This window comes from Megalops cyprinoides, chromosome 3 (assembly GCF_013368585.1).
Source record: "Megalops cyprinoides isolate fMegCyp1 chromosome 3, fMegCyp1.pri, whole genome shotgun sequence".
In the NCBI taxonomy this organism is placed as follows: Eukaryota; Metazoa; Chordata; class Actinopteri; order Elopiformes; family Megalopidae; genus Megalops; species Megalops cyprinoides.
The window spans coordinates 12,393,048-12,414,782 of NC_050585.1; the positions used below are offsets into that span (position 1 = coordinate 12,393,048).

Here is a 21,735-nt window from a genome sequence, read left to right on the forward strand (position 1 = left end):
TTTTCCAGGTGTAATACGCTCAATTTATTGATCCTTTCTGAAAAGTCATGCTATGGACTTTGATTTTGACTTTTTACCTTAGTGCAGTGCTGACAGTTTATTTTGCTAGTCATGCTTACATAGTATAAATGACTGGTACCAGATTTTTGCTAACTGTAATACCTATACAGAACAAGCAAAAACTTGGCAGACAATATGCAGATTAAAAGGAAAACCTGCAAAAGTGTATTGTTTTACATTGGACACAACTGATACATCCAGGAAGTGCTGCCTTAAGGTTTCACCAGAGAGTGAGGCTACTGGAGTTTGCATACTGGTTATGTACAAGGCTGTGACTCCAAATATTGATCTAGCATCCATTTAATCTGTTTTACAAGATGAGGGGAGGGGGTTGGTTTGGTTAACACATAATGGATCAGAGCATAGAGGTGGCCTCTATCTTGAGTGATAGGAACCCCTGTCCTCACTGCCTACAGATCTGTCTGATTTATCAATACCTTTCAATCAGTCTGTGATTAACACACATTGCACTAAATGGTTTGAGTACCTTTCTAACCACTAACCTCAGCTGCTGACTGAAACATACTGACTGACTGAAACCCAAAGTATAAACCCTGTGGTACCTCAGAAGGATAATTGCCTAAAATACAGCTTTGCTTGTTCTGTAGTGTATCGTTTCACATATGCATAAAAATTAGGCTGGTGGTAAAAATGAGTCACTCAGCGGACGACCTTGTCAAATCTGACTTGCATGAGAAAGTGGCTGCCATGACATAGACCCATGAATGTTGAAGACCAGGCTTGATACAGAGCCTGTTACACTCTAAATATGCATTTGTTACAACACAGGATTTCTTCTGTGCTGTTTCAACAACCTGCTATGATTTTATGCAAAGGTACCTCTTCTTTGTTGACATTTTAAGTAATTTTTCCTTGTCCAAACATAAAGGCTCCAGTTTACTGTCCTTTTATTCATGGGGTTGATGACCGACGCCTTTCCAGTACTTGTTAGTTTATTTTTTTTTAGGTGAGGAAAAAACAGTCAATGGTAAACTCCCTGTAAGTGAGTGATTCACCACTCAGATTTATGCATCTGCCATATTGTCATTCATTGCAAAGAGGACACAGGGCTCCAGGCAGCTTTTGGCAAAGAGATGAATCCATGGCACATATTGACAGGGTTTCAGGGTTAGGGTGTGCTGAGTTCATAAATTGGTCTGAACTGGAGCTTTCACTGGCAGGGGGTCAATGGACAAAACTGATACATTTGAGCATATCCCTCTTTGTTTCTCCAAATAATAAGGTCTTTTTGCATCTTTATCAAGCGCAAATGGAGTGATTGACTTTTGTAGTCTCTGCAAAGTGAAAGAAAAGCAACAAACAGTTATAATGACGAGCGGAAAGCCATAGCAATTTCCATACTGCAGTGCTACACTGATACTGTGTAAGTCAGGTTTCCTGTCTGCTTTAATCTTTCTGCAAGCATGTTTTACCAATATAAAGACTGCATTAATCTGCATTAAACAGTGAGCAACTAAACAATTTAATCAAGGACACCTAAAAGCCATGCAAGATCCTTTCTGAGATTTGAGGATTTGGATTTCCAATAGGCTTTACCTGTTTGAAGGAGCCAGGCAGGACCCACAGTGTGTGAACAGCCCCTACAGGGATCCAGATGATGGACGCCAAGGCGATGATCCAGCCAATCCCCTGAGCCCACGGTGGGTAGACATAACTCTCATAGCGGGCTGGTTTAAACTGAATGACTGAAAACACCAGGATTATCTGCGGACAAAACACAAGGCTTACGGTTAACACTCTGCGTTCAGAGAGTGGCCAAATCACACAGCCATTTCACTGCGCGAAAACTGAGCATGCTCCTAGTAGAGCTGGAACAGGCCCTCACCAAAACTAACAGTGGCGAGATCACTGTCAAGCACACGATGAAAAAAATGCTCGGCTTCTTTCCAGTCATCTCCTCGACATTTTGAGAGAGTCGCTTTACCCCTACGAGGGAACAAAAATAAATGAAGTTACAGGAAATTAAAAGACAAGCACCTGGCCGAACTGGCTGAGGTCACAGGTCATTGAAAAACTCTACTGTTCTCTTTTTCAATTCTGCGAGTTTGCACTGTACGCTCACCATATATCCAACAAACAGCGACCACCTCGAAAAAGGCAAGGAACATGATGGACACGATGGCGGTGTAATGGTCCATTAGCTGGAACACGTAAATCCCCACCTGGACACAAACAACTGGGTCACTCTACAGTCCAGAATTTACACATACATTCCAGCGCATACTCATATTTACAAGGAGAAAACATGTATACCCGCTGTAATCATTACCAGCCAAGAGAGTATGACTTATATAAATGAGCGCGCATGCGGTGCGCACAGCTAAACAATTTTCCAGGGGGTCGCTTTAAAATACCTTGCAATGTGTCTTCAGTAAATGTTCCACCGATTTCCGTCAGTGAGTTAATGATTGGATGTTTCAGTGCTCTTGGTGTACTTTAAGGGTCTCTTATCTACCTGCATCACATGAGGGATTCCCAGGAGGAAAGCTGTGCCGCAGACCACAAGGACAAGGAACTCTGTGTGCTTCAGATACTTCAGAATGGTGGCACCAAAGCTATCCAGGAGGCTGGTCACCATCACCTCCACCATGGCAAACTGCAGGAGCACATACACACACCGCTGTGGTGTTTCCCTCTTCACACAGTAATCGATTGTCTACCTGACTCTGTCTCATATGAGAAGGCTTGTCTGCCTCTACGGTCCATGGGGAGTGTGTTCCTTTTTCCTGTGTTCTGCGTCCAAAGTGGTTTGGTAGTATCTTAAGGTTAAGATTAAGGAATCATTTGTGTCAAGACTATTTTAGTATTTTCATCATGCTTTCACCTAATTTGGACCAGCAGTTGTACAGTAGGCTTGTCTCTTTGCCTTCTATCCTTTGCAGGTGCCTCATAAGCTGTCATATGCCACGGTAGCAGAACGGCAAGGGAACCCTGTCAATATACCCACCCCTACCCCTGCCAGAATGAAGCAAATGTTCTACCACTGTGGGCTCCCGGTCACCGTCAGCTGATGACACAGCTCTGCCAGGAGTGTAGGGCTCAGCCTGCACTTGAAATAAGCACTAGATGGCTGAGCCACTCAGAAGCCCCCATGTGTTAAGTCTTTCTAGTGTTTATTCACAGTTATGGCTCTGACAGTCAACTAGTCAAGATGGCCTGTAGCTCTGTAATACTTGTGCACAAACAGAGGTTCAAGCAGTGGCTTTAGCTTACTGCATGGCTGCAACACCTGACTGTCAAAGATTAGCTTGCAATACTCTGTATTGTGGTTACTGTGTAGCATATGCATCAGAGGGTTAGCTTGGGGTTTAACCATCTACAGTGAGCATTGTGAGGTGAGGACATCAAAGAAACACCCTCTTATCTCCATATGAACATACACTGTCTGTTTCAATATGACTTTGTACGGCTTGTTGAGAGTTGAAAGTTACCTGACTGTCCAGACCCAAACAGAGGAGCATGAAGAAGAAAAGGACCGCCCAGAGGGGAGCCACCGGCATTGTGACAAAGGCTTGTGGGTAAACCACAAACACAAGGCCAGGACCTGAACACATATGGAAAAGGCATACATTATAATTTAATGTGGACACAGAACTGTCCATGTAATCAGAGTGCAGTTAGCTAAAAGACTGCAGAAGTTGTTCTCATGATCAGCATGATGTTCTCTATTAAAAAAAATACAATGAACAGTTGTTTTGTTCAAAAGTTGGAAATTGCAAATACGTCATACCTGAGTACAATAGGTGTCCTTCACTAGGACAGAATATTTGTGTAATTAATTTTCTGATACAGTGTCAATAAATATCATTTTACTGTTGTTATCTAAACTGAGCAAATTGATCCTACACATATACTGTGTAGAAAATGCACATAACTTCACTTGAGATGCAATGCCTTGGAGAAAAATAAAGAGTCTTCTTTCAACAAAGAGACTCTTTCCTCATTTCCCACAACAAATAGAGCAAGGCTATTATAACATTTAACTTATACTTGAGGCAACATTTTTTGCAATCTTGTATTTTTATATTTTCTGTAGTTGAGTCCATGTGATATTTTAAAATTTAAGTGATACATCTTTTATATGATATAAATTTTATGTTATATGTTATATGGTTTATGCATGACAGATGACAGACAGTCTGAAATGGGAAAACAAACAAAATGAGCTGAGTTTTGAGCACCTTGATAAACGCTGGCCATTCTGATTGGATGAGAATCCGTATTATCTTCTTTTCCCTTACTTGACGGAAAAATCAAAGCCCATGGTTGCACTGTTTAGTTATACGGGGATGGTTTTATCAAGGTGCACAGAACATCAAAACCACCCCCGCTGCCAGGCAAGCTCTCAGAGCACATTTATATTAAATATTATAGTTACTTAGTTATGTTCTTGAAAATTATTTCTCTGTGTTTTCCATGATGTAAGCTGTAGCAAGGCTTCTAGTTAATGACACATCAGCGACAAACAATCATAAATCTGCTGGTGTGTTTCAGTAATGCATCCTGTGCCTCAAAGTTCTGATATGGAAGGAAACAAGATAGTACTCCTTTCAGTGTCAGTTAGAGTAACCTTTGAATTTGTCCTCATGTCCTAAGATTCTCGAAGTGACCTTTGTAATCCACCTTAGCAATCAACAAATGTCCATGTCGGAAATGTTTCTGTATAACCCAAACTAGAATTTCAGGTTTTTGTAAACGAATCAAGTTACAAAATCGAGTTATGAGCTCACCATCCACGGCAATGTTGCTGACTGGTATGTTTTGCAGGTGTGACATATAGCCGAAAGCTGAGAAGATCACAAATCCAGCTAAGATGCTGGTGAGGGAGTTGACAATGGCGATGGTGAGGGTATCTCTGAGTAAGAGCAGAATCAGGTAATGAATTAGTAAGGTACAAACTCTGGATCAACGAGACCAATCACAGATTAACAACGATGACATCACCAAATTTATCACCAAATTATGGTTTTAAATGCACATCATAACCTACAGTAGCACAGAGCAGCAAAGGGGGAAGATTGGAAATTGAAATTCTACAGATTCATAGGTATCATTATATAATGCATTAATACAGCATCCTTTCATTCTCCTGTATTCATAGCTCATGGTAAACTATACCATTTCTTGCTTACGATGCAAACTGAATCATCGTAGCCATCTCTGTAGATAGCAATCTCTGATGGTCAATTCTGATTTGCGAAGGCAATAATGTAAAGCCTCACTTGAGGACACTGTTGTTGAAGGCATTGTAGCTGGACATAGCCATAAGGGAGCCGAAGCCGATGCCAATGGAATTGAAGATCTGAGCTGCAGCGTTCACCCACACCTGGAAGGCAGAGGCAGGAAGGTACTGAATCTCCCACATCAGACAGCCAAAGAGGGCTTCCCTCCCCCCACTTTATCTTTTCGACTGTAACTTAAATAGCTTACACATACATTCAGCTAGGCATATTCAGTTCAGGTCAAGCAACCTCTTCAAGCCAGCAACGGCAGTGCCCCATCACAAGTTCAAATGTGAGATTGGAACCCACACCCTTCTGGTTGCAGGTCTCCCCTCATTGAACCCTGCCTCCACACTTTGCTGCCGCCGTCAGATGCACCTACTTCCAATGACTTGAGTTTCTCCCATTCTGGGATGATGAAGAACTCGATCCCTGTGAGGGCCCCCGGCAGCCGCACATTGTTAATCAGCAGCGTCACTAAGATGATGTAAGGGAAGAGGGCAGTGAAATAAACCACCTGTGGAAAAAAAAAAGAAAAACATATATGTGCACATAAGGTCTACAGCCTGGTGTCAAAACAACAGCAAGGAGCTCCTCTTGTCTAGGGAGGACAGTTCTAATGGGCGGCTTTTTTTGTGGTCTTTCTCATTGTGTTCTGGTGCACAGGCTACAGGTTATTTGCAATACATGAAAAAATGAAGCTTCATGGAATGGCTAACCTGTCTCCTGACTGTCATCCTGTCCCATGGATGACTGTGACAACGGGCATTGACGGACTGTGTTGCTTTCTGAGTGGCTTTGGGCCACAGCCCTTACCTTCCCCGTGGACTTGACCCCCTTGAAGATGCAGAGGTAGTTGAGGATCCAGGCCACCAAGAGCAGCAGGAAGAGCTCCCAGCGCATAGTCCCTGTCTCCTCCACTCCCCCGGTCCGCTCCAGCACCTTGTAACTGCAAAGCACCATTGAGTGTCCCTCTTACCAGATCCAAAAATCACGCCAGCACTCCATTTACCAATGTGGATTTCATAGCTTCAACATTTACACAACAGCATGACGTGACCGCAGTGTTGTGAATTCATGCTCCCTGTTGCACACAGCAGGTAAGTTATCCGGGTGACACTGCGAGTCTGAATTCAGCAAGGTGCCAATCTATTTAGAAGCCTATCTGACATCTGATAAGCATCTGATTACCTTACTATCATTACGTAGTTTTATTATTATAATCAATAACATCTGATAAATAATACTGCTTATTACATATTAGTTTTTTTGGTGCGGACTTTGCTCAGGACAAAGTTGCTGTGAAGGACAGACAGATAAAGCCACATTATTCCCGGATACTATTATCTGATAACTAAAGTCATAAGAGTAGGGTCACTTCCATAACCATGAGGATTTGCCTGATGTAACTGCTTAGTTTGATGTTGTTAAAAATGACACACACAGGCTACAACATAACCAGCACCCCACCACCAACATTCAGGACCACTCGTGTAAACTCAGCTTGCACTTGACTGGCAAAACGCATCACCATTTTACGTGGAGAATATGTGACTTCAGCCAATCACAACCCAATCCCCACCTCAAGCCCTGCTGTGGGACAGTGTTATGGTTACAGCACATACTTGAAGAACTGCTGGCTGGCGGTGGTGGAGAAGGAGCTGTTGGTTGTGTGATCGGTGCAGTTTGGTTGGCTCCAGGTGTTGTTGCAATTCTCCCAGGGTAAAGGGCTCTGGAAGGAGCTGAAGAGGTAGTACAAGCTCCATGTGATGATGACGTTATAGTATGTGCACATTATGAAGGAAATGGCCACTGTCGCCAGGCCAACCCCTGAGGACAAATCACAATGAATCATGATGAAACCATTGACGGACTTGCGGAAATCTCAGACTACTTTCTGTGTCCTGAATCATTTGGTTAAGAGCACATACATTTCAGGACTCCAACTTTAAACTGGCTCTGTATCATTTACTTTTACATTTCGCCCCTTACCAGATGCTATTGTCCAGAGCAACTTACAAAGCAGGGGAACCAAAATGCATCTAATAAAGTCATTTGAACGACAATACAACAAACCACATCTGGCCATTCATCTATCCGTAACACATTGCTGTAATAACTAGTGTCAGCTTGAATACAAAAGTGTGACCGTAAACGTCAACAACAAGTGCAAGAATACCCTAAAGTAATACACAAGAAAATGAAATATTTAAGTCATGAGGAGGTAGGGGAGCCAACATGCAGTTTCCAAAGGTGAGGTTAAAATGGTCAACTACCTTTAAGTAGTGGGCAAACTTTGGCAAGGGCCAGTACAGGCCCTCTTCTCAGATATTGTCCCAATGTTAGCTCCATGTAGAGTAGAGGAATTCCCAGGACTACCAACATGAGGAGGTAGGGAACCAGGAAAGCACCTTTGTGGGATACAAGCAGTGCAGAGGTAACAATAATGATCACTGCGCACAGCGAGTTTAAAATTCATGTGTGGTGATGTAACTGTAATTACGGTGTCCTAGTTCTATATCCTATCTTGACCGCATCCCCTCGCCTCTTTTTTACACCTGCTCTGTGTCAGCTTTTGCATGCTTTTCATAATTTGAAAGCATGGATTTTCTCCAAATGACTCAGCTATATTTTTCAATCTCTCTTGTGGCTCTGTACAAAATATCCCATTGGATGAACAGGCCAAGTTTCTGTAGGATTTGTTACAAAATACAAATAGTGTCAAGGGGAAATTGGTAATTTCCCAACAGAAACATTTCTCAGAATAGAATCATCATAAAACTTGGACTATGACTGATGACTTATTTACTAAAAGGCACTCTAAACAGAGAGATGCAGAGTGCTACAATGTTTAAGTCTTGCTAATAAGTTTGCCTCTTTCATGAAAGCGAATTCTTCCAAACTATCTCTTCTTTAATCAATAAAATAAATACTTTGTTGTTGTGGTATGTTGTTGGATATTGCTCAGCAGGCCATGGGTCCTATTTTAACATGTCTTTGTCTATCATGTGGAAGAAAAATACCACATATTTTTATAAAACAGGTATCTTAAATTTTTCACAGCTTAATTTTATCATAAAGTATGTTTTCATGTGCTTTAAGTGCACATTTAAAGCAGGTAAACAGGAACTAATGTGAACACACAACAGTAGTTTAAACTGAGACAAAGTATATAACCTTATTACCTTATTCAAAATATTAGAAATTCTATATTTATTATTTTACTACCCTTTTCCTGCTACTGTATTTGTATGTTTAGCGAAATTGATGAGTATAACTAGCTACGAAACCACTCTTAGAGATACATTTTTAAAGGCCAGTATGAAATTCTACTGAAGTACATGCAAGAGCATTCAAAGGAAAAAACAAGTCGAAATCACAAGGAGTGCTTTACCTCCTCCGCTCCTGTAGCACAGATAGGGGAATCTCCAGATATTTCCCAGGCCGACGGCACAGCCAATCCCAGCCAAAGTAAACTCTATCTGCCTGCTCCATGTCGGCCTGCTAACTTCTCCGTCCATTCTCAAGGTCCCCTAAATTGCCCCAGTTCTGTGCCCAGCCCGGAGCACACAACAGAGGTAGCTTCTTGGTGGACTATAAGTAAAGTACAAGCTGTTAATCTTTTCTATTGTCAATAATGATTAGCTGAGATTAGGAGGGCTGCCTAAATTTACAGAAAAAATAAAACAGTTATCCTTTAGACTCTTACATATAACAGTTGGTCGAAGTTCAAATCTACTGTTCCTTTAAGATTCAAAAACCAGGCAGAACAGTGATAAATTGTCCTTGGGAATGCCATGCAACCCCAAGGCAACTTCGCTGTTTAGTGCTGCAGCAGACAGTAATAGTAGAAATACCCATCTGAACAACACAAATAAACTTTTTCTTTCAGACTATTTCCGTCTTTGTTTAAATCAGCTATTGAACAGCATTAACTATGCATACCTGTTCCAGGGATATTCTTCCAATGTCTAGCAGTGTAGAAGCAGGGATACTTGAAGACAAGACAGAAAGATCCTCCAATCAAATCTTGGCTGGATTAACGCTGTTGTGCCCTTGACCAAGGTACTCATGGGCTAGATAAGACATTTTACGACAGTTTACAGCTGCATATTTCTTATAAGAATTTTGGCTCTTCCTCTTTTTGACCATGTAAATTTAATCAAGGATGCTGACAATTAATTTAAGGTGTAGAAATGTTCTTCCATTTTCAGAGCTGATGAGACATGGAAAAAAAAAGATGTTGGAACAGAAAATAGGACTGCAGACTGTTTATTAACAGTGGAAAGTTAGTTTCACAAGAATACTTCTGCTGTTGTTCAGCTTATCAGTTTACTTTCAATGTGTCTATAATATCAAGCTATGTTTGTAAAATATATGTAGTAATGTATGGTTTGCTCTTAGCTGACAGAACATCAAAAGGCTAATGAAAATCAGCACTAAACAATACAATTATAAAGATGGCTACATTCTACAAGCTAGTGTATTTTTGAGGCCTCACAGCTGCTTAACGTTTTGCAGCTAGGCCTAGTATAAATACACCTGCCAATGTTGGTTATGTATTTCAACAAAAACATTGAAGGTGAATTGCCGGTCCGTAAGACACCTGTTGAAGCAGACAATGAAAAACTGTAGTTTAAATTGATTAGTATTCTATATCCATATCCATATCAAATGGCATGAGATACTGAGACCTGTGAGAATTGAGCTTCTAATTCTATTAAATATGTTAGCCTAGCCTATTGACAGATAGTATTACGAATTGCAGTATATAACCTAGAATATCAACCTTCAACTCAACATTAAGAGCACTGTATTGTAAGAATGAATTTGAGGCTTATAGTTAATTAGTCAATTAACTAATCATTCATGGCTACTCATTTTCCATACGGCTCCTGTGTCAAACGTATTGATGTTTGTCGATGGAGGTTCCTCGCAGTGACAACGTGGTAGGCATTATCTGGTGGTTTTAAGAGTGATTAGAAAACCATTCAGCGAGTTAACTTCGAATTAGGCCCTGACAACATCATGAAAATCCTCAGAGGCAGACTATGTCAGCACAGAAAATCGGTCAAATCTGCAGTGGTTACAAAGTGAAAAGCCGTTTTGGTATGAATGACACTCAAAGTTTGGCCCTTCACAATTTACGATTTATTACACAAATACATCAATACATCAATACATCAATCGGCTTCCTTTCTTAATCCACATGATGCAGAGGGGAAATCAAATATCATTTGAAGGCTTAAACCAGTTGTGTTGACACGACAGTATCACCCTAAAAGCTAATTTGATTGCAACTATGGCATAAGATGGCAAACAAGTGCCACTAGCATCAAACGCCTACTGCCACACACAAGGTACGCATAGTGCAGTAATTTAAAAAAAAAGCAGTACAGGTATATAGCCACTAGATGGCACACGAAAACCGACAACTTAATAGTCTTGATTTCTTATAATACTGCACGTCTTTGCATGTGTAGTAATCAGACGTTCTAAACCATTAAATATTTTCAGCGTTCGACTCGAAAGAAAAACAGCGTTTTCTTCTGCAAGATCGAACGCCGTTTCTCAGACCTCGTTTGGAGACCCACCTATTATGTTGGTTTTTATTCAGTCTGAGCTACTGTTTTATTGAACTGACGCGGAACTGTATTCAATACTCCTGCTTTAATCTGCATTTAATTTCTTTGTGAAAGAAAAATTGAGTTTTGTGCTCATGTAAAGACATATATTTGTTGAACAGATTTTGTTTCGAACACATTCAATGCAGCTGTTTCAGTTCACTTCATTAATTTTGGTTCTTACTTCCACGGGAAAACTATTTTGTCAAGCATAATACCAGTCTGCTTCATTAATTTTATATTAATTTCTATTCATATGAGTGACTAACGTACATAAACAATATTCTTCCCTTTAACAAATACGTTAGGCAATCCATGCCTGTAAGCAAAAAATATTTTAAGAAACATCAAATGCAAATTAATACTCAAGGAGCCGCTCAATGAAACTTAATTAGCGAGGTGAAAGATGAACTGGAAACCAAGCCACCATACACAGTAGATTCCCAGAAGCAGAATGAGAAACACTGAAGCAGACTGGGAACTACATTTGTGGACTACTATGCTACCTCTGGGGAAATTGCAGTTATATGTTCTTTAGGTTGCAAAGAATCGAGCTTTTGTCCGATCTTATTTTTGTCTATTAGGCATCTGTCTGACTCGTGCCGGATGTAAGTCTTAAATTCTGTGAAATGTGTCATTGCTACCGACTCCACTGCCTCGAATGTCACACAGCTGACATGAACAGAGACTCCCTTCTCCATTCACCAGCTGGACAGCGCCCATCTCTGCCCCATTTTCATTGCCGGGAAATCCAATCACATCATACAGCGGAGTAGTTTAGCATAGATTTTGTACATGGCAACGAGATATACAACTTGTGCGCTTTTCCAGGTTTCAGAACGGGAACTGGGTTATTACAGTTAGCAAACCCCCGTCTTGTCTTTCTGATAACATCGAGCAAGGAATTATTTTGTACAAAACAAGCCTAATTACGTGTAGAAACGCCGCTGCAGTTCAAGATGGCATCTGCTGGGGAAAATTGCGTGTGTTCAAACGTTACAAACACGCCCCCTCCATGAAGCTGAGGATGGGAATGAGAAGGGAGTGAACAGCCTTCTTTACGAGTCTTTGGGGCGTTACGCAGCTGTGTTGTGGAAAGTTACGTCACGCGGGGTTGTTAAGGGCGGAGGCAAAGAAGCTACGGAGCCAGGAGTGTTTGTAGCAAAGGGGACAATTATAGTCGGAGCAAAGCTGTCGCCAGCCGTTACGAAGAAGAAACCGCTGGCCAACTGCGTGTTAACTGCGCCAAAAATAGCGTAAAATGGGTAACTGCCATACCGTTGGACCAAATGAAGCCCTCGTGGTCTCAGGTAGCTAAACGTTACAGAGATTTCTTTCTTAGCGTAGGTAACGCTATATTGTTTTGGGCTGTTGATAAGAGAAGATGGCGCTCTGGGAATGGTCCAAAGTAAAACGCGGAACGCATGGATTCGTGGGCGTGTATTGCTGTGCATGCTAGCTCTGTTAGATTTGTTGGCTTAACAAATTCAGTTGGAATTTGAAGTATTCCAGCATTGGTATTTCTATACAGGGGTTTAGCAGTTGCGACTCTAACTCAAAAAGCGACATTCGACGAGAAATGAAATGAGCCGTAGTGTTACCTATTGCTACGATTTCACAATTCCGAACTTTCCGCATTTTATTTTGGATCAGTGAAAGCCAGTGAGCTAGATCAGTGCTTAGTCTTGCCAGGTGTGCATATTCTCTTGATAGATAGTCTCCAGATTTGAACAGGATGGTTTGCGTATTCCCATGTGTCTGTCCTCTGTGTGAAGCAATGGTATGGCAATCGTATACGGCAGTTAACGTTAACGAACGTTATCTTGCTCGATGCTGACGAGTTGACCAGTCATAAATTCAGTAAGATGGCCATCTTCAACATAGTTGCACACAAACCGGACTAAACTGGTGGCATTTAAGATTACCGTTTCGGTCACGGTTCTGTGAGGGGAAAATTACGTTAAGAGCTTGAGGTTTATCGTTAAGGCAGCGAGTATGGGGGGAAGTGGCGCACGTGACCCGATGACGTATTCTTCAGCTCACACTGGATGGCGAAATTCCACGTCTGACTCGACCTGAGCTTTAACTGCAAGGGACGCGTTTTCGAGGCAAATTCACGCATTGTATATCGCTTTTAACAGGTTATGAACACCATCAATATGCGAAGGGCTGAAATGTTGCTAACTAGCAATCTGCTAACATGTTCTGCTAACGAATAGTAAAATCGGTGGGTTTGTGCGCGCATCGTCAACGTCACGATGAGTTGTACAGCAACATGTATTTGTAAATCTTTATAGTCTTCCATATTATATATTGACAAGACAATTCGAACAAATTGCATAGAGGCACACATACCGTCGAAGGGTTTGGAGGGATCACTTCGTCGTTTAAAACGTAATGCGCATGACGCACTGCTGGGCTCCCCTTAAATTAGATTTACTAGAGTTTCTGCGTTTGTATGAGCTCATCATGCTGAAAAATATAAAGGGAAATATTAATGCAGGAGCTGACGCGAACCAGGCAGATTCTCTGCACATTAGCTATACAAAAGATTATATGCAATCTACCGAAAGAAGATCCCTCCGAGTAGAATTTCTCAGGTTTGCTGTTTATTCACACGTCACAGCCTTCTTGAATTCAAAGCAAATGTTCTGTGTTCAAGGACATCGATATTGTGTTCATGTGACTGTTTATTTGTAATACTGGAGGCAGGCTTTGGATCATTGCCTTGAATGAAATGTCCATGTTAAACTGAATGTGAGATTCTCAGCTGCAGGTGCAAGATATTTGACCAGATCATCCTGGTCGATGCTGGAATTTTCATCCCCTTGACTATAGTACTAACACCAGGAACAGAACATGTAAGCCACAGAGTAAAACAATTCCACCCCTTTCTTTCACTTGGGGAATGACTGTTTTCTTAGCATGCTTCTCAGCTTTTTAATGCCTAACACTAAGCTGGTGAGCTTGTGTTTAAAACTCAGACTTTCACCTGACCATAAGACAAGGTCCCAGCTGTTACTGAGATACGGTCTGGCAAGTTTGTTCCACCATTTATTGTGTTGGGCCTTCAGAAGAGACCTCTTCCTTGCGTCTCTGCCACAAACACCAGATTCACACAGTCAGCATGAAATAGTGTTTTTCTAAACCTTATATCATCATGAATCCTGACATGAAGATGTTCACCATTTCACTTTGGGTTTGAGCCTGTCTCTCAAACTATTTTTCTTTCACCACGTGACAGCAATATTTTCCTGCATCCATTTCTTGGCAAGGAAGCAAATGGGCAATTGGCCTTGAATTTTACAATTATGGACCAGATGGTGGGATTGGAGAGATGGTTTATATAGCCATCGCCCAGCTTCAGCCTCCTTTTATACACAATGTAAATGGATATGCTTTGAAAGCTTTTTTTTTTCTTTTTAAAGGAGCTTCCTGTGAACACAGTGACATAACATAAGAGCCTGGATCCTTTTGCCAAATAAGATAACATGCATAAATGGCGAGACTTGATTGATGAAAACAACAAGTAATGATAACAGGATGTGGAAATGGAGAATAGTGGTTTATTCATGGTTTGTGGTGCACAGCAGTGCAGTGCAACAGTGTTCCAGGTAGCGCTGGCAATTGCATCTTAATGAAGAACGGTTGTTTGCTGTGCAGATGCTGGGTTACGGGGGAACAGAAATGCAGTCGGTGTGTTTCAACAGCCTAGTGCGTGCGTGTGGCTGAGCGTTGTTGTGGAAAAGGTACTTTGGCCGGATGGTTTAATTACCATGACCCCCCGTTCATCCTGGGGATACAAGCTGTGCTGCTCCTTTGAGGCCCTGTCTGCTTTGTCTTGTGCTTTATGCATGTACCAGTTACATTCACATGCCTAGAATTCCAGTGTTGGATTCATCCAACTCGGGGCAGCTCTCTTTGTGTCTAGCTCTCAGCCATGATTCCCATGATTGACAGAGCTGGAGGATTAGAGGAACCTCTCTGCAGAATTACATGTTGATTTCAGCCATCTTTGTTTCTACTCTGGTTAGTTAATATCCCTGTGGAATCTACTGGAAAAGACCGCAGCGTTCCTGTAGTATTCTGAATCCAGCGGAACAGCTGTGACCACCTGTTTTTGCTCTTGTGACTGGGGTTTATGGGCCTCAGCTCTGTGGTCATCGGCCCTTTAGTCAGTGTGGGCTTTTCGGGGAGCAGAATGTGTGGTGCGGGCTGCCCGCACCCACAGTTCTTGCTCCGCAGCCGTACAAAATGAATGGCCTGTGCTATCACAGGGAATGACTGATTTTGCAGCTGTTACCCAACTACAATACGTTGCATATTACAAAAGTTAGTTTTGCCTCCTGTGGTCAGATTGACATCTTTCCCCTTTGCCGAATCGTAAATGATCTGCACTAATTGATCACATGGTAATTGGATGTGCTAATTGGATCACATGGTGGAGAATCACTGATTCAGCCATTTTAAGTCTGTGATGGTTTCCCATTCTTATGGGTTAGTCAAAGGATAGTTTTTAGCCAAATTATTTTCATCTGCAGCCTTGCTTGTATGTTGTGCAAGACCTCTTCTGGGATGCTGTGTATATATTCTAGTTGCTGTAATTCCATTGCGTCAGCCAGTTATTGCATTTGAAATGTTCTGATATTAGCCTACATTCAAGTGAGCTGTGGGTAGAACTGAAACGTTTTGCAACTCTATTGCTTCCACCAGTGTCTATGTTAGAAACACAGAAGGCAAAAGGAGAGGGCGAACAGAGCATGTCGATGGTCGCAGGTAGATAGAAGTCATACAGACTATTTTGGGTAGACCTCAGCCTTGGACTGCAGACGAAGTCAGACGGTAGCGTTTAGTGTGACATCATGTGCTGCAGCTCTGGTTTCACCTAATGCAATCATGCTGTGCTGTTCTGTTCCAGTTCTTGCTTGCCTGTTTCCTGTTCTCCGCTGGAAAAGGGGAACAAATCAGTTATGTTTGAGCAGCTTACCTCTGGGGCAGCAACAGTTGGTCGTAGGCGCACCTAAAAATAAGAGCTCCCCATAATGTCAAAAATCGCCTTTTGAAAGATGGACAGCATACTTAGTACCAACATTTGGATTCAGTGCCACATGAAATGAAGTGCTCTGAATGAGCTGCATCAAGTCAATTCCACTCACAAGTCTAATGCTCTAGCTTAGCCTAAGGACCCCTTTGAGCCCTTAGTTGGCCGTGGTATATCGAGCATGGCCCTCCCCTACTCTCGGCGTAGTTTCAGCACAGTTAAAAATAGCTTATGTTGCGGAGTTGCTTTGTAAGTGGTCATGCAAGCGCTGTCTACTTTGGATTATCAGCACAGTAGAGCTGGATTCATTCCGTCGTGGCTCTGTCAATAAGAGCAAGTGTCCTGGTGGCTGAGAATGCAGCTGTTGATGTCCAGACAGCAATGTTTGGGGTACATACGGGAAGTCATGGGGGAGAGAGGAACAGCCCAGTCCGAGAGTGGAAACAGTATGTGGGGAGGCATTTGGTGGGTACCATCAACAGTGTTATGTGTCGGTAAGAAGTATTTCAGCTACCTGATTTTCATTCAAGTTTAGGCGTGTGGGCATGTAGGTGTGTGTGTGTGTGTGTGTGTGTGTGTGTGTGTTTTTTAATTTCAATTTCCATTGAGTTACATGATACCTTGAATGGGCTAATGAAGGTGATTGTGTATCAGGAGAAATTTCAAATGGTCTAGCTAACCATTGATTGCTGTAGCCAGTGACAGTACATTCATAACTGACTTCATATTCAAAGCTGTCCTTCCCTTAAATTCCTCACTTGTTCTAAGACCTTGCTCACCCTGGAGGGTAAGGGATCTCTGTGGCTATGATAAGATCGTTGTAGTAGAGAGGATTTCAATGGGAAAAATTTGAGAAAAGACAGAATATCCTCTCTGCTGATGGGTCTAACTGAGTCTTGCTGGAATGGATGATGAAGCTTATTTTGTTGTCCACCACAGTACTTACTGTCAGTACATTGTGTTAAATGAACCTGAGTAGGAGAGATATGCATAAACCCCTTAGCAGGAGAGTTCAGCAGAGTTGTCCAGCTTTCCTTGTGTAAACTGTGTGCTTGCCAGCTAGACAAACAGGGGAGAAAAGTGCAGCCACTATCCATTATTTGTACGTGTCCTTGAAAGAGTGGCACACTTTGCGATTGCATGGTTACCTGTGATAGACGGATAGTTAGGGTTGTTGTTGATGGCAGTGGCTGGTACACATTTGTTTTGCTGACGAAGGAATCTTTCATGAGAAAAAATGTTACAGGGAGATCAGGGTGTGCAGTCTTTCAATAGCTAAATTGCTAGCGACACCTTAGAGTTATCTGCCGGTTATGTGTTTTCTCGTTAGTTTTGATTGCTGGCTCTCGAATGCACTGCAGGACGGTCGTCAGGTGAAATGCAGCCGTTGTATTCTGTGTCTGTATTTGCACTACAGCATAGACTAAGGTAAATAGGGCCAACTCCACATTCAAAGAAACCAGCTACAGACCTGAACTACATATGAATGAAGAGCTTGACCCGTTGCCAGTGGGATATGAGAAGGAGAACTGAAGGAAGAATAGTTGTTGTGGTGTCCATTTTAATTGGTTGCAAAGCATCCTGGGACCAGAGTGCCTCAGACTCTTGGGTAAGAATTGCTGATTGTACCGTGGATATCAGACCCTGTTTCCAGGCAGTCTTTGTTGAAGACCACGGATTCCTCACACAGCAGAGCCTGTTTCCATGCCTGCTAGATGTCCTTATGTGTGAGCCTAGCTAGAGTTGGCCGTTTTCCCTTTTTTCCCCTCGGACTTATGGGAAGTTCTTTGTTTCCTCTTTGAGTTGTGGGAAGTACTTTCAGATGGCTCTGTTTGGCTTTACTTTAAGATTCCACTAAACATTTTAAGAAGGTGGAAAAACACCATGTTATGTCATGGTTTATGATTTACAGGCAGTGAAAGTTGTAGGCCTGTAGTGGCATGTGTCTTCTGCGCTCTGCCAAGCTCTTACTGTGGCTTTAGTGAGCAAGACCTGAACCTCCCCCAGACTCTGGGAAAGTTCAACTTTGAATCAGAAACCCGTGGTGAACCGCATGAACAGCTCAGCCATACAGTCAGTGCTGGTGGCCTAGTTTTGGGTAGTCTGAAGCTGTTGAATGTTGAGTATTGCTTTAGCATAAATTTTGTTGTCAGTTACTGTCTTTTGGTAAACCATTAAAAAACATATGTTGCCTCATGTGGCACATAGCCAAATCTTTTTTGCGGTGGGAGTATCTTCAAAACTACACATAGGGGGATAGTGGTTTCATGCCTTAACATATGATTAATGTTACATGGCTTCTGCTTCTGTACTGTTAAACAACCTTTCAAAATGTGGATGTTTAATTTGAGTGTTGGTACAACAAAATGTCTTGAAGTGCTTACCTGTATAATGTAAGTAGGTGTACAACAATTTCCCCATTCCTCCCATCCCATACTTCTGAAGCACACTCCATGTGTTTCTCAGGCACCTCAGACCAGCCTGAGAGGAGCTGAAGAGAGGAGTGGCTACTTAGGTCTGCATGGCTGTCCCCTCCCACTTCCAGCATCGTCCTCTAAATGTCCTGTCAGAGGCCCACGGGCAGCAGTAAAGGCTGAATACACTGGAGCTGGAGGCCGGGGCCTGCGGAAGGCTTGATCAGTTGCACTCACAGCATTCCAGCTGGTGTATACTGGCTGGCGCTTGCAGGATGTGGCTGAAGCTTCATCCGCAGGGATGACTTTCTTTCTTGAGCCAATGGGCTCAAGCCAATGACATCATAACTTCACATGATGGTGCAGTGGTGTGACACAGCAGTCAGGGAAGCAGACTTGAAACCACCGGAATGTTTGCAGGGAAGAATCTTGGCTGGGAGCAGCTGTGCCCTTAATCAAGAATTGCCTTCAGTTTCTTTAGCAAATATCCAATTATGTCAATGGGTATGATGGAAAAAGTAAGGTATGCATGTCTCTCTGGGTATGGCTGTCTGCAAAGCAAATAAATGCAGTAAGCGGTAGGCTGAACTGAAGTGCTTGAAACTATAGCCTGTGAAGCCCATTGAAGGGCCAGGTCCCCGTTACTCACTGCAGCTTCTCCTGTTTTGTGCCAGATCTAGCAGGACGCCATCACTGTAAATGGAGGTGTGTTATTTGAGATATCCGCTAATTGCATTTGCTACTTATAGTATGAATTACAGAATAAGTAAAGCAAATTTTGATTTTGGAGGAAGTGAAATACATGGGACAGATTCATTCACATGCCATGTACTCTTGTCTTTTGGTCAGAATATATGCTATCTCAGTGTGGGGGGGAAAAACGTGCAAAAATGATTTCAGTAGTTGAGCTTTTAAAAATAAGGGGGGGGAAGCAAGGAAAAAAAGAGACCCCCGTGTACACTATTCTAGAGACTCTTCAGCGTCTTTGCCTTCAGAGTTTCGTTCCAGTGTTTGAAGTTTGGCTCTGTTTCAACGGTGTGATACATCATCTATTTCATAGCCCTTCCATGCATGCCCACAGCATTCCTGTGCTGGTTAATTTGTTCTCGTAATGTCGAAACTGGCACTACTGTGAATTCCATCGGAAGAGAATGCATGGTTGCACAAGGAGCAGTTGCACTTACCTCATTTTCTTAACGCAGCCTCTGTGTTCTACTTTGAAATGACAGTTTGTACAAAACCGTGTCATAGAAAAGAGTTTTTGCTAATATTTTGCTATTCAGTAATGGCTTGAAACAGATACAAGGATATCTGCACGTAAACGGTATTGAAGAAGCTCACAGTTCCTCATATTCAGTTACGAATGCACGTGGGTGTAATGTGACATCACCCCCAGTCTTTTACTGGTCTGGCCACATGGAGAAGAGCATGCACAATGCAGGACAGTATCTGCAGTTTCTTGATTTTAGGTTTTAGTGATTCCATTTTTTGGACAAAAATGATCAGTCTCCCTTTGAGTGCTTGTAGGAATTGCACTGTGCGATTCTGTGTGTCATTTTCATGATGGGAACCGTACTTCGTAACATAAATGTGGCTATCGCTCAAGCAGGAAATGGTTAGCAGTTTACCAGTGTGAAGCCAAAGTGATTTCTCAGGTGCCGTTTTGCAATAAAGTGGCAGAGCAGAAGGCAGTTGGCTAGATTTCAAAGGGCAGATGTGAAAGGGCTCAGTTAGAGCTTGCAGGCAGTTGGTGCCTGTAAGTGATTTTGGGCTGCTGGGTTCTCAGGCTGTGGTCTTCTCATGTTATCTAGAGTGTCACTGTTGAGATACTGATGGTTATCAGAATGAAAGTCGCTGTGGATAACGCATTTAGGCGGGAGAGTACACACTGTTGTTGTTACCGAAGTGCTGTCAGGCGTGACATAATATTTTAATGGGCAGGGATTGGAGGGCACAGTCTGAATACCAGTTGTCCGGACAGGGCATGTTGACCGAAGGCCTCTGTACCCTGCCTGTCAGTGCCACACGAGCGAGCACTTTGCTACCAGCATTACAAGTTGTATATAGATACTAAATGAATGATTGATTCTGAAACTGGGCGTGGGAAGCGCGTGGCATAAATTTCAGCCAGCGATGATGCGCACCGCTGCGTGGTAGCTCTCCCGCATCCAGTGTGCTCACAGCTTAGCCCTCTGCTCTAACTGCAGTGTCCTCTGTCCTCCTCTAGGTGGCTGCTGCGGTTCAGACCAGAAGACGTATATGGTGGGAGGCTGGGCGTGGGCGTGGTGGCTAATCTCAGACATTCAAAAGTAAGGCCTCCACCTCCGGCGATGCTGCTGCGGGCCACCCCTCCACCTACCCCCCCCCCCCCCCACACACACACACACCTTCAAGTCACATTCACATTGCCTGTGCCTGCAGGTCACTCCTGCACACCCTTAATTAGCATCTGCTGAAGAGCCATGTTTGCTGGCTGCTCCCACACATCATGTGCAGTCTCAGTACAACTGAATGAAAGCTGTCATCCCATTCATGTGAATGTAGGATCGCACATTTTTTCCTTATGACAGAATCATTTCAACATAAAGACGTTTAGAAGAATATACCTTGCTGACAAGTCAGTATTTAAAAAGGCCTTATTTCTACAGCTGGGCAGGACTGTAGTAACCGGGATAGGCGAACTCTATCTCAGAGAATAAAGGTTTGTTATTATATAATGAGTCGTTCAGGCACACCACTTAAAAGATTTGGAAAATGACAGACGGCACATACAAGGCACCTGGGGAAACTTCTAATTTAGTTGTCATCTAACATGTATTTTTAACCGGAGCTTGTGTTTAAAGCTGAATTGTATAAGTTTATAGGTTTCAAAAGTGAACCGCAAAGTAATTGTTTAGTTAGATGGACACAGCGCACACTACGCCAGTGGCCTCATGAGACTGATTTGTTTCAAAGCTTATGACCGTTCATAAAGAAATGTTTGGTTCCTCAAACCAAACTCTTTAACTGCATTTTATTGTCTGAAAATTGCACCCTTGGTGCCTTTGTAAGCAAAAGAACGAATGAATGATTGCAACAGACACTGATTATAGATCTGAAACACCCAACTGAATGCCTGCCCACAGCATATCACTACAATTGCTATTGGCTTCTGGAGATTTGGCAGCACTGGTAACATACTGGAAAGACACTCTTAATGGAGATTCAGTTTAATGCTATCCCAACAGAGAGCGGTGAGCCATGGCTATAGCACATAGAAATTATCCATGTTTTAAGGCTAGATACATAATGTAGACATTGCACTTTACTCTGTTCTGATGATGATGTGTTGTGTTTTCTTCATATCACTGATG

At 42.5% G+C, this 21,735-nt stretch overlaps 2 protein-coding genes across 5 annotated transcripts in view; one reads left to right on the forward strand and one right to left on the reverse strand.

Annotated features, from left to right (window-relative positions):
• Nucleotides 1–13,546, reverse strand: si:ch211-283g2.1 (sodium- and chloride-dependent GABA transporter ine). Of its 3 annotated transcripts, none has more exons than XM_036524078.1 (16): nt 13,495–13,546; nt 13,283–13,399; nt 9,249–9,297; nt 8,698–8,897; nt 7,580–7,714; nt 6,929–7,133; nt 6,120–6,252; nt 5,686–5,820; nt 5,304–5,407; nt 4,812–4,936; nt 3,513–3,625; nt 2,537–2,677; nt 2,144–2,243; nt 1,907–2,007; nt 1,618–1,785; nt 1–1,355 (listed from the first exon to the last, which is right to left on the reverse strand). In XM_036524078.1, the coding sequence occupies exons 4-16, from the start codon at nt 8,822–8,824 to the stop codon at nt 1,206–1,208; spliced, it is 1,737 nt and encodes a 578-aa protein (XP_036379971.1). In that variant the 5' UTR covers nt 8,825–8,897; nt 9,249–9,297; nt 13,283–13,399; nt 13,495–13,546; the 3' UTR covers nt 1–1,205. The 3 variants fall into 3 exon arrangements, with proteins under 3 accessions (XP_036379971.1, XP_036379972.1, XP_036379973.1); XM_036524079.1 differs by having other exon boundaries at nt 9,249–9,379; XM_036524080.1 differs by lacking the exons at nt 13,283–13,399; nt 13,495–13,546 and having other exon boundaries at nt 9,249–9,645.
• Nucleotides 11,308–21,735, forward strand: part of flot2a (flotillin 2a) — a 21,105-nt gene continuing 10,677 nt past the window's right edge. For both annotated transcript variants that reach the window (XM_036524083.1, XM_036524081.1), the window contains exons 1-2: nt 11,308–12,237; nt 20,610–20,691. In XM_036524083.1, coding sequence (XP_036379976.1) covers nt 12,189–12,237; nt 20,610–20,691 — 131 coding nt within the window. In that variant the 5' untranslated portion in view covers nt 11,308–12,188. The remainder of the gene's footprint in view (nt 12,238–20,609; nt 20,692–21,735) is intronic.

What these genes read in the sequence shown, in the direction of transcription:
- si:ch211-283g2.1 (XM_036524078.1), bottom strand. Translation starts at nt 8,824, where the DNA reads ATGGACGGAGAAGTTAGCAGGCCGACATGGAGCAGGCAGATAGAGTTT. An exon ending in GGGTCAAGTCCACGGGGAAG is followed by an intron (nt 5,821 to 6,119) that starts GTAAGGGCTGTG and finishes TTTTTTCCACAG; the next exon opens with GTGGTTTATTTCACTGCCCT. An exon ending in GAATCCCTCATGTGATGCAG is followed by an intron (nt 2,244 to 2,536) that starts GTAGATAAGAGA and finishes GTTTGTGTCCAG; the next exon opens with GTGGGGATTTACGTGTTCCA.